We start from the raw sequence: 15,167 nt of genomic DNA on the forward strand, positions 1-15,167 counted from the left end.
AATGTGTTAATTGAATAGTAAAGGGGTTTAACGTTAGTGGCAGGTTGTGTGTGAGAGAGAATAAATAAGACAGCCCAATATTTAAAAAATGTGTATTCTTTTCCCCCGCATATTTAGCATATTTCGCAACTTTCCGCAACTTCCCGCAATTTTACCGCATAAAATCACATAAAAACCCTGCATGTTTAATCGCATAATTAAGGATTTTAGCCCGCATAATCAAGGAATTTAGCCCGCATAATCAAGGATTTTTGCCCGCGTTTTTCTGGAGGGTCTAGCCTGTGCTCCTGACATCGCGTTCACTCAGTCACTAACGCAAACCGCACGCTTCACCTCGCTTCACCTCGTTTCACCCACAAAATGCCGAAGACTTCAGCTGTGTGGGACCATTTTAAATTGGACGACGGTAAGAAGGATATGTGCCAAATATAACTGGCCTACCACGGTGGCACAAGAACTCTGAAAAGTCACCTGGATGCTGTAAGTACTAGCCTAGCTTAGCTTAGCTGTTGTCAAGTTGCCATGATGAAGCTGCTTTATCCGCCGTTTAAACAGTAACGTTACACAATAGCTTAAAATAGTTGCAAGCAAGCTACCGAATTGTTTTTTTATATTAGTTTTTTTAATTTTATCCGAATAGTGAAAATAATAGGAGTAATGTGGGAACATCTGGGGCTAAGGCAATGGCATAAAGTTGAGTAGCTCAGGCTAATAATAACTTGTGCAACGCATCCCAGCCATCAACATCCTCAACAATACAGCAGACCCTACAGTTACCCTACAGAGGACACATTTAGTTTTAATGTTTGCGAGTACTGAGACAATAAATAAATATAAATCGTAATAGTATGCTCTTTCTGTGCTTCTGCTTAACAGCGTGTTGTCAGGTGTCTCGGATTCGGAGCGTGTTATGAAACCTTTTTGAGAAAAAAAAATATATATATATATATTTTTTTTTATAAAATAAAAATACAAATCTCTCCGCACCGAATATTCGAATGTTCGCTGCTGATCATTACCGAATATCCGGAGCCCGAAAAATGGTATTCGGGACAGCCCTAGATCCAGAAACTAAAACTAAATTCTGTTCAAATTCCAATTCTTGACGGGAAGAGCGGTGTAAATGGGTGGCATTATGCATTTGAAAAGAGATAGTAATCACACAGTTATCATACAATAGGCTTAAACAAATATAACTCTACACCCCTGGCCAAAATGTCCTTAAAATGAAATCCGAGTTCGACATTTTAATTCATGTCCTGCCAACACTGGCAGGACAGAAGGCGACACGCCCGTTCTAAGCCGTGTCCCTCACTCCTCACATCCCAAGCTGCATTCACAAAAAATGTATTATGTTGTTACATCGTTTCAGGTGTTACGTTTCAGTTTTGCTCTTGATAAGCCATTAAAACAGTAAAAACAGTAAAAACACGTTCAGTTTCCTTTTGCTTGTTGTGTCTCCTGTACACCAAAACATACCCATGATGGGTATGTTTTGGTGTACAGGAGATAGGAGTTTTACTGTATTCAGTAATCAGTAACTGATTACATTTACAAAGTAACCCCAACCCTACACATTTTTCTTGGGTTTTTTAACACCATAGTCCCTAATATATTTGTAGAAAGGCAGGAAATTGAAATAAATCGGAAACATTTTTAATTGTGTTTTGTGTGTCGCCCCCCCCCCCCCCCCCCCCACACACACACACTTCTCAAACTTGGATTTTAAACAAAGTCAAGACCTGTATTTTAAATGAAATCTGACGGCAGGCAGCTCTGATCACCGAATGATAAATGTGCCACACCTAATCGCCGGCCATTCAGCCACAGCTCCCTCTATGCAAATGAAACTGTAGACGGTGTGAAAGCGCCTATTGTTTTAAATAATGGTCGGAATGTGAGCCAGAGAACTCTAAACAAAAATGTTCAATCAATAAAGTAACTTATTATCTTATCTTAATAATATCTTCATATTAATAATAATAATAAATCATACAGTATGTGTCCGAAAGGGAGCAGGAGGAAGCAAACAACAAAAAAATATTACAAAAAATATACAGATGTAGCACTGAATTTCAGACTCCAGCTTACAGCTTCCTGCCTACGACCTGCCAAAGACCAGTATAGAGGAATGTTAAGCCCTCCCACTATTTTCCAAGAGGGCGTTGCCAGATTTGCAATTTCAGGTTTTAACCAGGAGATGGCGCTTCATTCACAAATACAGAAAGACAAGTTTCATGGACTTTCAGTTGTGTTTTGAAGAGCATTTGAACACATCAATATTTTAGATCAACTAAAGTATATCTAATCTTGTAATTCAATCATATATAGTCTTTATATATTAAATAATCATAATTATAATGTAAATGTTTACATTACACTTCTTTATTTTTTATGCTCATACTTTTACCTTTACAATCGTTTGCTTTAATATGCAGTATATTTTTTGTATATTTTTGTGTTTGCTTCCTCCTGCTCCCTTTCGGACACATACTGTATGATTTATTATTATTATTAATATGAAGATATTATTAAGATAAGATAAGATGTTACTTTATTGATTGAACATTTTAGTTTAGAATGTGCTGTCTGTCCACGGTAATTCAGAAGGCTCACAGGTCACATTCCGACCATTATTTAAAACAATAGGTGCTTTCACACCGTCTACAGTTTGATTTGTATAGAGGGCGCTCTGTGGCTGAATGGCCAACGTTTAGGTGTGGCGCATTTATCATAGGTGATCAGAGCTAACTGCCTGCCGTCAGATTTCATTTAAAAAACAGATCTGATTTTAAGACTATTTCTGCGCTCATAAAGAATGATAAGAATAAGAATAATGCGTATTGAACTGGTTTCATTAATTAGTGAGTTTATTTAATACTAGAACCGCCAATCGGTCAATTTGTGTGATGTGTGTTGTCTGTGTGCAATGTAACTTTTTTTCAATAAAATATTAAAGTCTCCCAGTCTGTGACTTTTCCTGAAAGTGTGTTATGTAGCACCCTATGTTGTTAAAAATTGCATTCTAATAGCGGGATTTGACAGGTTTAGGTAGGCCTATACAAAAACCTCTGGCGGTTCTAGTGTTAAGGTAATTAGGTACAGTAGAAGCCCTTTTTTATCAGTAACGAATTTAGCAGTTGAACATAAAAGTCAACTAACTGAGGGTCACTTGCAATGACAGTGCAATTTAGCTCCTGGAGAAGAAAGATCAGGGGGGAGGGGGGGAGAGAGCTGTGGTTGATGGGCCATTAGTTGTGTAAATACACAGCTGAGAGCTGCCGTTTCATTCAGACTGTTTAAAAAACGGTAACAACGGACAATTTTTCTTAGCGGATGCATGTCAATTTAAATCAATACATACAACTATTTTTTAAATCAATACAACTATTTTTTAAATCAATAAAAACATTTTCTAAATCCATAAAAGCATTTAAATTCATATTGGGAGTCATGTCGTTACTTTGTTGAGAATGTGGCCATGTAATAAGCGGGATAATTTGCAGCGACTTGTTCCTTATGGGGAAAATAACACCCGTCATGTGTGTGTAGAGGTGTGTGTGGTTAAAACACTTTCATTAAGTGAAGGAGGTTTTCCTTCTATAAAACAGCTGTGGGCAGCAGTGAGTGTCACACGGACATTGAATTCATAGATCAAGGCAGACTGGTGCACACACTCTCCTGTCCTGCCAGGCGACACGCCCGTTCTAAGCCGTGTCCCTCACTCCTCACATCCCAAGCATCCCCACAAGTGTATTATGTTGTTCCATCTCAGATGTTAAGTTTCAGTTGTGCTCTGTCTATGTTCAGTGATGCAAACTTCTCACCTTTCGGCGAAATTAGCCGTTTTGAATCCAAAATAGGTCGTTTGTGTGATTCATGTAGCTCTGCAATAAAAATATTTTTGGGGTATGGGACCCGGAGTAATCTGCGGCTGTGAGCTGTTATGTGCCATCATGACACGCATGGTGTTCTTTTTTATATATATTATAATGAAGTGCGAGCTGTGTGCTCAAGTCTTCCTGCCTGTCGGCTCTGCTCATGGTGGATGTATAATAAGGCTCTGCTGCTCCGACATGATGGTCTAGCTTCAGCAGCTACATTACCTACGGGTGCGTTCGTTAATATAAGCTGTGCGTCCGGAGTCACTGTGGCACAGACTGGACCGCTGGTGAACAGCTGTTTGAACGGGCCGTTCAGGTGTTCAGAGCAGAGCTCCCTGTCGGAGCGGCAGAGCGTGATGTGAACTGAAAAGTTTTTCTGTGGCAATATTATTTAAGGAATCGTTGAGCTAGCTAGCTAGCATACATTGTCACTATCTGCTAACGTTAGCTTTAGCCTTCTATTTCTAATAGTTTTTTTCATAGGCTATAAACAGAGGTGGTATAAGTATATATATATATTGTACTTGAGTAAAAGTAGAAGTACTCAGATCTTGTACTTGATTAAAAGTAGAAGCACATAGATCTTGTACTTGAGTAAAAGTAGAAGCACTCAGGTCTTGTACTTGAGTAAAAGTAGAAGCACACAGATCTTGTACTTGAGTAAAAGGAGAAGTACTCAGATCTTGTACTTGAGTAAAAGTAGAAGTACCAGAGTGTAGGAATACTCTGTTCCAGTAAAAGTCCTGCATTCAAAATGTTCCTCAAGTAAAAGTAGAAAAGTATTCTCATCAAAATATAGTCAAAGTAGCGACAGTAAAAGTAGTCATTGTGCAGATTGGTCCATTTCAGAATAATAGATATGATATGTTTTATAATGATTGATCATGAAAGTGTTCTCAAAGCTGGTAAAGGTGCAGCTAGTTTGAATGACTTTGTATACTGCATGGTAGCTTGTGGATTTGCTCCAGGTGGAACTAAAGTCTGATTTAACACTTGATTATATTTCACATCATTCATCCACATCTGTAAAGTAACTAAAGGTATTAAATACATGTAGTGGAGTAGAAGTACACAATGTACCTCTGAACTGTAGTTGGGTCGAAGAACAAAGTAGCAAAACATTGAAATACTTCAATAAAGTACAAGTATCTCAAAATTGTGCCCAAGTATAGTACTTGTTGAGTTTATGAACTTAGTTACTTTACACCATGTGGCTATAAAGATAGAAAGGCTAAGCCTTGCACAGAGGCATGAAAATACATTTTCAAAATGCTCAACAGTGCTGCCAAAATTATAAACTGACTGCTACACAATTTAAAATAAATGCTTTAATATATTTCTATTCGATGTGACTCTTTGGCATTTCTGTTATTATTAACACTGCTGCTTTAGTTGTTCTGCTAATATCCTCTGTTATTCCTAATTTTAAAGCCGATATTCTGTGGGGTGGGGGAGCCGGGCGCTCGGATCCTTGTCACCTTTTTCATACCTGATGAGTTTGCATCCCTGTAAGTTAAAAAGCCTCAGTCACCTTAATTCATGTAATAAAAACATCTCAGGTCAGTAACACTCAAAGCTAAATTTGCAATACCACGTTCAGCCATGTTACTATTTATAATGTTATTGTTGTTACATCAGAAGATGTACATATTGGAATGATTTCTTAACTTACAGTAGGCTATTTTTTACAATGTGTGTTGGAAGGATTTATTAAATTACTATGAATATTGTCATTGTTGAAGGCTTTTAGAGAAGGATGAACTATAAGCCTGAATTACATAACATTTTATACCTAAAAACATAAAAGCCACAATAAATAAATCACAATTATTGTAGTTATTTTTACCTCCCGTATTGCTTTCAACCCACCAGCTTTTATGGTTTTGTTACGTCACTAACTGTAAGCTTGTCACATATAGTCTTTGGTCACTCCGAGTAACCTCCAGTTAATTTAGCTGCTGGAGAAGAAAGATCAGGGGGGGAGGGGGGGAGAGAGCTGTGGTTGATGGACCATTAGTTGTGTAAATACACAGCTGAGAGCTGCCGTTTCATTCAGACTGTTTAAAAAACGGTAACAACGGATTATTTTTCCTAGCGGATGCATGTCAATTTAAATCAATACAGCTATTTTTTAAATCAATAAAAACATTTTCTAAATCCATAAAAGCATTTCAATTAATACTGGGAGTCATGTCGTTACTTTGTTGAGAATCTGGCCGTATAATAAACGGGATAATTTGCAGCGACTTGTTCCTTAGTGAATTACTGAGTTTAGGCACGTTAATAACGTTTTAATGAAGTTGAATACAGTATATTCCAATGTGTCAGTGATTTCATGTCAATTCGGCGAACATAAACATAAATGATCGTGCTGAAGATGATGATTAAATTAAGATTAAAAATCGAGAGCCGGGCTGCATTTCCTCCTGTTCGTTTTTTTCGACTAAACAACATTATTTTGTTAAATAACAACATGGTGATGTTTTGTAAATGATTACATGTCTCTTATTTAGCACAGAGTATGATATCCGTGATATATGGATCTTAACAAAGTTCCGCTGTACATCCAGCGTACTGTATCTGAATTTATTTCACATGAGCTCCAGTGTGGAACCCCACTGCACCCCCTGGTGGATCAATGATCCATTGCAGCTGGCTTCATTATAATTACATTTATCTATCACGGGGGCGGTCTCAAGTGAAACTGGAGGTTTTCCCTTGAGCGAGGGCAGATCACGTACCAATCACGGCCCTCGCGTTTCAAACTGTCTGAAATGAATCGCTACATCTGTACTGCATATTAAAGCAAACTATTTGAAAGGTAAAAGTATGAGCATAACAAATAAAGAAGTGTAAACATTTACATTATAATTATGATTATTTTATATATAAAGACTATATATTATTGAATTACAAGATTAGATATACTTTATTTGATCTAAAATATTGATGTTTTTTCGTTATACTGTAGTAGCCTGTGAAAACCATAACAAATATGTGTTCAAACTATACAAGTTTCATGGACTTTCAGTACTTCAGTTGTGTTTTGAAGAGTCAAAACACAACTGAAGTACTGAAAGTCCATGAAACTTGTCTTTCTGTATTTGTGAATGAAGCGCCATCTAATGGTTAAATCCTGAAATTGAAAATCTGGCAACGCCCTCTTGGAATAGTGGGAGGGCTTAACATTCCCAGCCGCTGGGATCCGTTGGGTCTTTGGCAGGAAGCTGTTGGCTGGAGTCTGTTCTAGAGTGCTACATCTGTATTCGCCATGACACAGACAGTCTGTGGTTTGTACATGTTTAACTTTGATCTAGTTTCTTAACAGATATGAGGAGCTGTGAGGAGTTGATTTCACACACACACACACACACACACACACACACACACACACACACACACACACACACACACACACACACACACACACACACACACACACACACACACACACACACACACACACACACACACACACACACACACACACACACACACACACACACACACACACACACACACTTTTGCATTTCAAAGTATTGCTTGTTTATACAGTTGAATGTTTGAGCTTCACTGTGCACTGCTGAATGATGTATGTGCAGAGTTTGACCCTTGAAGGCTGTTTCTTCTGCTCTGCAATGGAATATATGTGTATCAGCCTCCCATCGACTTTTTAAAATACTGATGTGTTTATTCAAAAACCATACTAGCACACAAGCCTGTTTTTTGTGTTTTCAGTGTTTTCGGTGTTTCTGTGTGTCGGTGTTTCAGTGTTTTTGTGTTTTTGTGTTTCTGTGTTTTCTGTGTTTTCTGTGTTTCTGTGGTTCTGTGTTTCTGTGTTTTCTGTGTTTCTGTGTGTCGGTGTTTCTGTGTTTCTGTGTTTTCTTTGTGTCTGTGTTTTTGTGTTTCTGTGTTTCTGTGTTTCTGTGGTTCTGTGGTTCTGTGTCTCGGTGTGTCAGTGTTTCAGTGTTTCTGTGTTTCTGTGTTTCTCTGTGTTTTTTTGTTTCTGTGTTTCTGTGGTTCTGTGTCTCGGTGTGTCGGTGTTTCAGTGTTTTTGTGTTTTTGTGTTTTTGTGTTTCTGTGTTTCTGTGTTTTCTGTGTTTCCATGTTTCTGTGTTTCTGTGTCTCTGTGGTTCTGTGTTTCTGTGTTTCTGTAGTTCTGTGTCTCTGTGTTTCGGTGTTTCTGTGTCTCTGTGTTTCAGTGTTTCTGTGTTTTTTCAGTGTTTCAGTGGTTCCAGTGTTTTCTGTGGTTCTGTGTTTCTGTGTTTCTGTGGGGGTATAATAAGCACGTTTCAATACACATGTATCATACATCTTCACTGTTACCCTCCCCTTGTTATAATGAATACAACAGTGCATGTGAAGGACTGTAATACACATGTATCAGACACGCTCCCCTTGCTATAATGAAGACAACAGTTTTTAAAATGTAAAAAACACTTTTTTTCCTTTTTTTTTTTAAATGTCGTATTTACATTTGAAAATGTTCACACACAAAATCAATAGTTATACTGATTGTAACATCCCCAGGACCGTCTCCAGCTTAGAATTCCCCAGATTACTGGAAATATCATGATGGAGTTTTTTCACTTCAGTCAAAATATTCATGTGTATGCTGTTTTTGACACAAAGATGCATTACATCTACAAACAGAGCATGCAATGAGAGCACGTGATACACTTTTGATGTTTGTTTCATTTCTTCGGTAATGTTACAGAATGTTTCGGAAAATTAAGATTCCAGGACCACTTTAAATGTTTCGTTTACAGTCGTTTCCCAATGACCAGGAATAGTACTGCCAGAACGAACGATATCCAAAATGTCTTCTAGTTTACAGACTTCAGCCATTCTGTTTACACGGGGATCACTATTCACTCTGTTTTCAATCGTCCTCATCACCACACTTATTAAAAGGGTATTGACTACATTCTGATCAATATATACCGAGCGTTTTGCATAGTAGTTCCCCATTTTTATTTTACTTTAAAGAAAAATTCAATGTATCGAAAAAGAAAAAATCCCTGGCTTCAACCAACCGCAGGTTATTAGTCTTCTTCTTCTCCATCCAACTCAGATGGATCTTTTCAAGTCTCTACTTGAGGCGTCTACAATTTTTGAGATTGTGCAGAAAAGCCTCCGAAGCGCCTTGGATCCTCCAATCATCCGTGAAAATTTATTTATCAATAAGAGTCTGGTCGATCTCAGTAATGAAGTCGGTGAGCCAGAGTCTTTTCATTAACGCGTTGTAATTGTTTCTGAAGAAAAAATCGGGCATGTCATTCAGACAATCGTGTTGCCTCTGGCCGGGGTGACTGACTCGGCATCCGTTGCATATTTCTTCTCTGTACCGATGTATCACCCCCTCCACAATATCAACCAACACTGATTTCACTGTGGCCATAAACAGAGACGTCTTGGCCCAAGGAGCAAAATAAGCAGCAGTAGTACTGCAAGATTCGGGTGTCCAGAATGGTGGTGAAGATGGTAGTCCAGGAGTTTGTTCCTGGCTGCAACTCACGGGGGGAGACTTGGTTTTTCTCAGATCCATAGCTAGTTTTCAAACTGTCGTCTTAGTGGGGTCCTTAGTTTTAGATGCTTTGCTGAGTGGAGGGAGGGACTTATTGCGTTGAGTGGAGGGGGAGTCATCTGTAGAATTGAGAGTTTTTTTCAACAGTATAATGTCCCTCGCTGTTTGAGTCTTTTTTTTTTAAAGTTATTTTTCAACTATCATTTTCAACCAAGCAGCAAGAGGTCAAATTTAAGAATAAGTAATAGTTTGTCACCATTTTACGGGGAATAGTCAGAGCGCAATGTCACATCTTAAAGACAGCTTGAACTGGATAAATGGTTAGTCTTCAAACATACCATACGTTCTGCATGTTAGTATATCTGGCCAATTGGTTTAGACCCTACTGCCCTAGACGCATGCTCTCAATAGGGAAGTCACGCTTTGGGAAGAGGTGTCTCATTTCACAGATCCACCTTGATTCTTGTTGTGCTGGCTGAAGGAAGAGGGACGGGGGGAGGAAAATTCAGAGGATGAAGAAGCAGAAAAATAACTTGTTTTGTAAAACGGGCAGCACGTCAGTTTCAAGGAAAAGATGACACCGTGTTTTTGCATGACATGCAAAATATCTTGAAGCCCTACAACCACAAAAAAAAAGGTACAAGTATATTGTGTTAAAAAATATGGCAAAAAGTCGTAATATTGTATAATGTATTGTTTCATCGAAACAGTGTTAAAATCACAAACTTGCCTTTTAGAGTCGCAGTCTTTTACAAGAATTCTGTTTTGTTAAGAGCTACTAAAACATAGTAAACATCGCAATTATTCCCAAAACAAACTGGGAATGGGGACATCGATAACATCTTTTAATGTTGAATTTTCTTCAGGGCTACCGTAGTGCACATTGATGAACACTTTAAAACAAAAATAATGCTTACAAGTGTAAATGAGCCGGATTTTAGCTTTGAGCTAATTTCCATCTGTAGTCCCGTCACATACAGCATATAAGAACATGACATTTATAAACATATATACAGCAAAAATTAAATACATGATATGCAGAAAGAGGATGAGCAGCATACAAGCATTTACCACATGGCAGTACAATGTAGCAGCTATGATATATAAAGTGCAAGATAAGATAAAAGCGCTACATAAAGTGCAAGAGGAGATACCCCTGTGTTAAAGTGCATTTTTTTAGCGGTGATTACACGTCTGTTTGTTGCTCAACCATTCTTTAAATTGACCTTTAAAACTATTGAGAGTGGGAAAATCCCGTATCTCAGTTGGGGGGCTATTCCACAATGAGCTGCCTTTAATGGAGAGGACATTTTGTCCAAAGGTGGTCCGTCTGTGGTGGACTTCACAGTCTCCTCTGGTTTCTGACCTAGTGCTGCGTTCAGTGTGTTTTCTGTGGATGAATTCCCCCAAGGGGAGGGGGGCCAGCCCATGTAAATATTATTTTTTTAAAAACACATACTTTTAAAAGACATAAAAATGTCAAAAAACTCAAGAAATTGTGATTTTCAAGGATGGTACAGTGGTGGTATGACTGTGGCTTTCTATCAAACACCTGTATAGCTCTCTTGAACAGCTGTTCTATGGGTTTCAGGTGTGTGGCACAAGCAAACGACCAGTTTGTAAAACAGTATTCAATGTGGGATAGAATCATACAGTGGAGGTATGACTTTGCAGCATTGACAGTTAAGAAAAAGGTCTAATTTGTTTAAAATGTTGCAAGTTGAATTTAATGGTATTGGATACTTTCTGGATATGTTTCTTAAAAAGTCAAGTGCGAGTCCAATATGACACTCCCTGTTCAAGATACTTGCACTGGGAGACTAGTTCTATTTCTGCTCCATTTAAAAATACATTGGATCCTTCGATTTTGATTGATCGTTTACTGAACATCGTTGTTGAGAGTTTTTTCACCAGTATAATGTCCCTCGCTGTTTGAGTCTTTTTTTAAAGTTATTTTTTCATCTGTCATTTTCAACCAAGCAGCAAGAGGTCAAATTTAAGAATAAGTAATAGTTTGTCACGATTTTACGGGGGATAGTCAGAGTGCAATGTCACATCTTAAAGACAGCTTGAACTGGATAAATGGTTAGTCTTCAAACTAGTGGTGGGCATAGATAAAAATTTTTTAATCTAGATTAATCTCACTGTATTCTTGGAATTAATCTAGATTAATCTAGATTAAAATGGCTCATTTGAATTCTGCCGAAGGCATTCAGAATATGTGTGCTACCCAAATAATGACTAAAAGTAAGTCTTTGAGAACGGGTTTCTCATGCCAGGTGGTGCATTAGACCAGGGGCTCATCTCCAGTTTCCAAAATGCATCCAAACTGCTTGAGAAAGCTGTTCTATGATAATTGGTGATGAAAATAAATCAATGACAATGAGATGTACTTGTGTTTATTAACTGTTTATTTTTAGTTGAACAGTAGGCCTATATAACAGGTTGTAATGAACTGTTTACAGTCAGTAGCTTTGTGTCAGTCAAAGCTCTATTTCTCCTTCTTCCACCAGTCACTCAGGCAGACCAGTTTGTTCACATTTTCTGGTGACAAACAAGCTCTCCTCTTCTGCACAATATGGCCTGCTAAAGAAAAAAGTCTCTCGCATGGGAAAGTTGTGGCAGGAGTCCCCAAGTATTTACGGGCAATTTGGGCCATCTTACCATAGACAGCAGTGTGCTCCGACCACCACTTCAGTGGACACTGATCTAGACTGGCACTGGGCTCTACCTTGTACCTCTCCACTGTACTATCTTCTGGTGTCTCCTCATCTGATTCTGAGTCGGATCCCATCAGTAGCAGGGCTGTTTTCTTCTTGGGTGGCTCAGGGTTCTCCTCCCTGAGTGGCTGCAGAGCAGGTTCTTCTCCCTTCATCAACGCACTTAGCTTTGCCCACACTGGCTCCCTCTCTGCTCTGGGCAAGCACTTGAGGTCCTTACATCGTGGATCTAGAGCAGTCGCCACCTTTGATGAATAAAAAATAATAATTATTGATTGATGAAAATGTCACTTTCCAAATCCAACCTCCATATTTCTTCATGACTTATTCATCTGGCTTTACAGTCTATTAAGGTGTAGTCAATGTAGTTATCTTCTGGTCACTCTGACATACCTTAAGCCATTCCAGGTTTATTTTCTCCCTCCGCTGGTTGAGGTCCTTGATGAAGGCAGCCTTGAATCGCACAATATAGGCAGGATCATCATCTGAGATGTTCATCGCATGCTGGAGGTGGCACAGGGCAGGTAGAACCACAGAGCAGGATACATACTTATCTCCACCAAGGAGCTCAGTGATGTACCTACAGACAGACAGACAGACAGACAGACAGACAGACAGACACACACACAGCAAAAAATTATTAGTGACAGATTAATTTAACTCAGATTACACATTTAAGGGCAGGTGTTTCTTACATACAAAGTGACATTTAAAAACTTGTATGCCAATTCATGAACACACTATCTTTGTAGACCATACCTGCATGGCTCCAGCAGTTTCTCTAGCTTTGCCAACTTCTCATAATCCGCATTTGTTGGGAGGGCCAGGTTGTGCTTCTGCAGCGACAGCGTTGTGTGCAGTGCGTCTCTGTTGCGCCTCACGCGCTTTATCATCTCAAGAGTGGAATTCCAACGTGTTGGAACATCTTGCACGAGTGACTCCTTAACTTGTCCAAGGGAGGATTGTTGGACATTTAGCTCGTCTGAGTTGGCCGGACTGTGTTTGAAATGTCCGACCTCTTTACGGCACTTGGCCAGTGCACCATCAAAACCACCTTCCCGAAATGACATTACAATAGCTCTCTGTACAACATGCGCAACACAGGGCAAGTGCTCGAATGGAAGTATCCTCCCTGCTGCCACCATATTAGGAGCGCTATCTGTTCCAATAGTGCTTATTTTGTCAGTTATCCCCCACTGATTAGCAACGTCGAGGAACTGCCTTGCACACGCTTCTGCAAAGTGACGCTCCTCTGTTTTCATCACACCTAACGGACAGACAAAGTAAATTAGAATAATTTCACTACTAGTATTAAACAACTAGCAATTATCAAGAAGCAAACATAACGTGGTGGTAATTAAAAGGCTACGAAATTAAATTATGTAATTTAAAATGACATAACGTAGCATACCTAAAGCGAAGGAGTGAAGTTCCCAGCTAGCATCGATGAGGTGTACTGTAACGCCGAGGTAGTTGTCGTTGTTAACGGACATCCTATGGTCCCCAGTCAGTGCTACAGACCTCGCCTCTACCATCTTCTCAACTTTCGTAGCTTTCTCTTCTGCGTGCTGGTCATGTATTCTCCTCATGATAGTTCGCCTCGCAGGTAGTTTGTAAGATGGGTCACCTGTGGCCGCCTGGAGAACAAGCTCGAGCCCGTCATCTTCAACCACGCTAATGGGCCTGCAGCTGGTGGCAATCCACTGAGCGAGGAGACTAGTTAGCTTGGCTGATAGAGCTGTGCTGACGGGCTTGCCTCGGTTGCACTCAAACATAGTTGTTTGACGACGAGTCTTCCCCCGCGCTACATCAGTGCTCGGCCCGGCATCTTCCGCATTAGCTAAGGGATGCTTTGCGTTTAGGTGGTACTTGAGACTGGATGAACTCCTACAGTAAACTAATTCCGCATTGCACAAGGTGCAAACAACCTTATTTTTGTCGAGGTTTCCATCGGGAAGCTTCTTAAAAATAAATTTCCCCTGAAGCAAACCCCGCGGCTTCATTCCTGCTGTATCCATGTTAGCATGTCACGTTTAATGTGGCTGATTTGACCGGGGTCAGATCCATAGACAGTAGAAGAAACACAGGTCAAAGACTCGATCTCGCCCCCTACAGTGCAATTCGGCTAGGTATACATCCGCGCTAAATTATCAAGGTGAAAGTCATCATCGCTTGCGTAGTATAGACCCAGCTCCCAACCCAACTTTGAGAATAGATTAACGGCGATATTTTTTTTTATCGCCGACAAGAGTCTCACGTTAACGCAGCACGTTAACGCCGATAACGGCCCACCACTACTTCAAACATACCATACGTTCTGCATGTTAGTATATCTGGCCAATTGGTTTGGACCCTACTGCCCTAGACGCATGCTCTCAATAGGGAAGTCACGCTTTGGGAAGAGGTGTTTCATTTCACAGATCCACCTTGATTCTTGTTGTGCTGGCTGAAGGAAGAGGGACGGGGGAGGAAAATTCAGAGGTTGAAGAAGCAGAAAAATAACTTGTTTTGTAAAACGGGCAGCACGTCAGTTTCAAGGAAAAGATGACACTGTGTTTATGCATGACATGCAAAATATCTTGAAGCCCTACAACCAAAAAAAAGAAAAAGATTGTGTTAAAAATATGGCAAAAAGTCGTAATATTGTATAATGTATTGTTTCATCGAAACAGTGTTAAAATCACAAACTTGCCTTTTAGAGTCGCAGTCTTTTACAAAAATTCTGTTTTGTTAAGAGCTACCAAAAACATAGTAAACATGGCAATTATTCCCAAAACAAACTGGGAATGGGGACATCGATAACATATTGTAATGTTTAATTTTCTTCAGGGCTACCGTAGTGCACATTGATGAACACTTTAAAACAAATATAATGCTTACAAGTGTAAATGTGCCGGATTTTAGCTCTGAGCTAATTTCCATCTATAGCCCCGTCACATACAGCATATAAGAACATGACATTTATATATATACATACAGCAAAAATAAATACAGGATATGCAGAAAGAGCATGAGCAGCATATTCAAGGATGGTAC

The 15,167-nt window shown here is 39.4% G+C and overlaps 1 protein-coding gene across 1 annotated transcript; it reads right to left on the reverse strand.

Annotated features, from left to right (window-relative positions):
• Nucleotides 1-11,799: 11,799 nt before the first annotated feature.
• On the reverse strand, nucleotides 11,800-14,715 carry LOC307035545 (E3 SUMO-protein ligase ZBED1-like). Its single transcript, XM_079675022.1, has 3 exons — nucleotides 12,891-14,715; nucleotides 12,525-12,711; nucleotides 11,800-12,376 (listed from the first exon to the last, which is right to left on the reverse strand). The coding sequence occupies exons 1-3, from the start codon at nucleotides 13,391-13,393 to the stop codon at nucleotides 11,903-11,905; spliced, it is 1,164 nt and encodes a 387-aa protein (XP_079531148.1). The 5' UTR covers nucleotides 13,394-14,715; the 3' UTR covers nucleotides 11,800-11,902.
• Between the last annotated feature and the right edge of the window lie 452 nt (nucleotides 14,716-15,167).

The sequence above is a fragment of the Notothenia rossii genome (assembly GCF_949606895.1).
Source record: "Notothenia rossii genome assembly, chromosome: 4".
Taxonomy (NCBI): domain Eukaryota; kingdom Metazoa; phylum Chordata; class Actinopteri; order Perciformes; family Nototheniidae; genus Notothenia; species Notothenia rossii.

Coding starts and splice junctions, on each gene's coding strand:
- LOC307035545 (XM_079675022.1), bottom strand. CDS start 13,393: ATGAAAACAGAGGAGCGTCACTTTGCAGAAGCGTGTGCAAGGCAGTTC. Junction 12,712..12,890: donor AAACTGCTGGAGCCATGCAG/GTATGGTCTACA, acceptor GTCTGTCTGTAG/GTACATCACTGAGCTCCTTG. Junction 12,377..12,524: donor TAAACCTGGAATGGCTTAAG/GTATGTCAGAGT, acceptor TATTCATCAAAG/GTGGCGACTGCTCTAGATCC.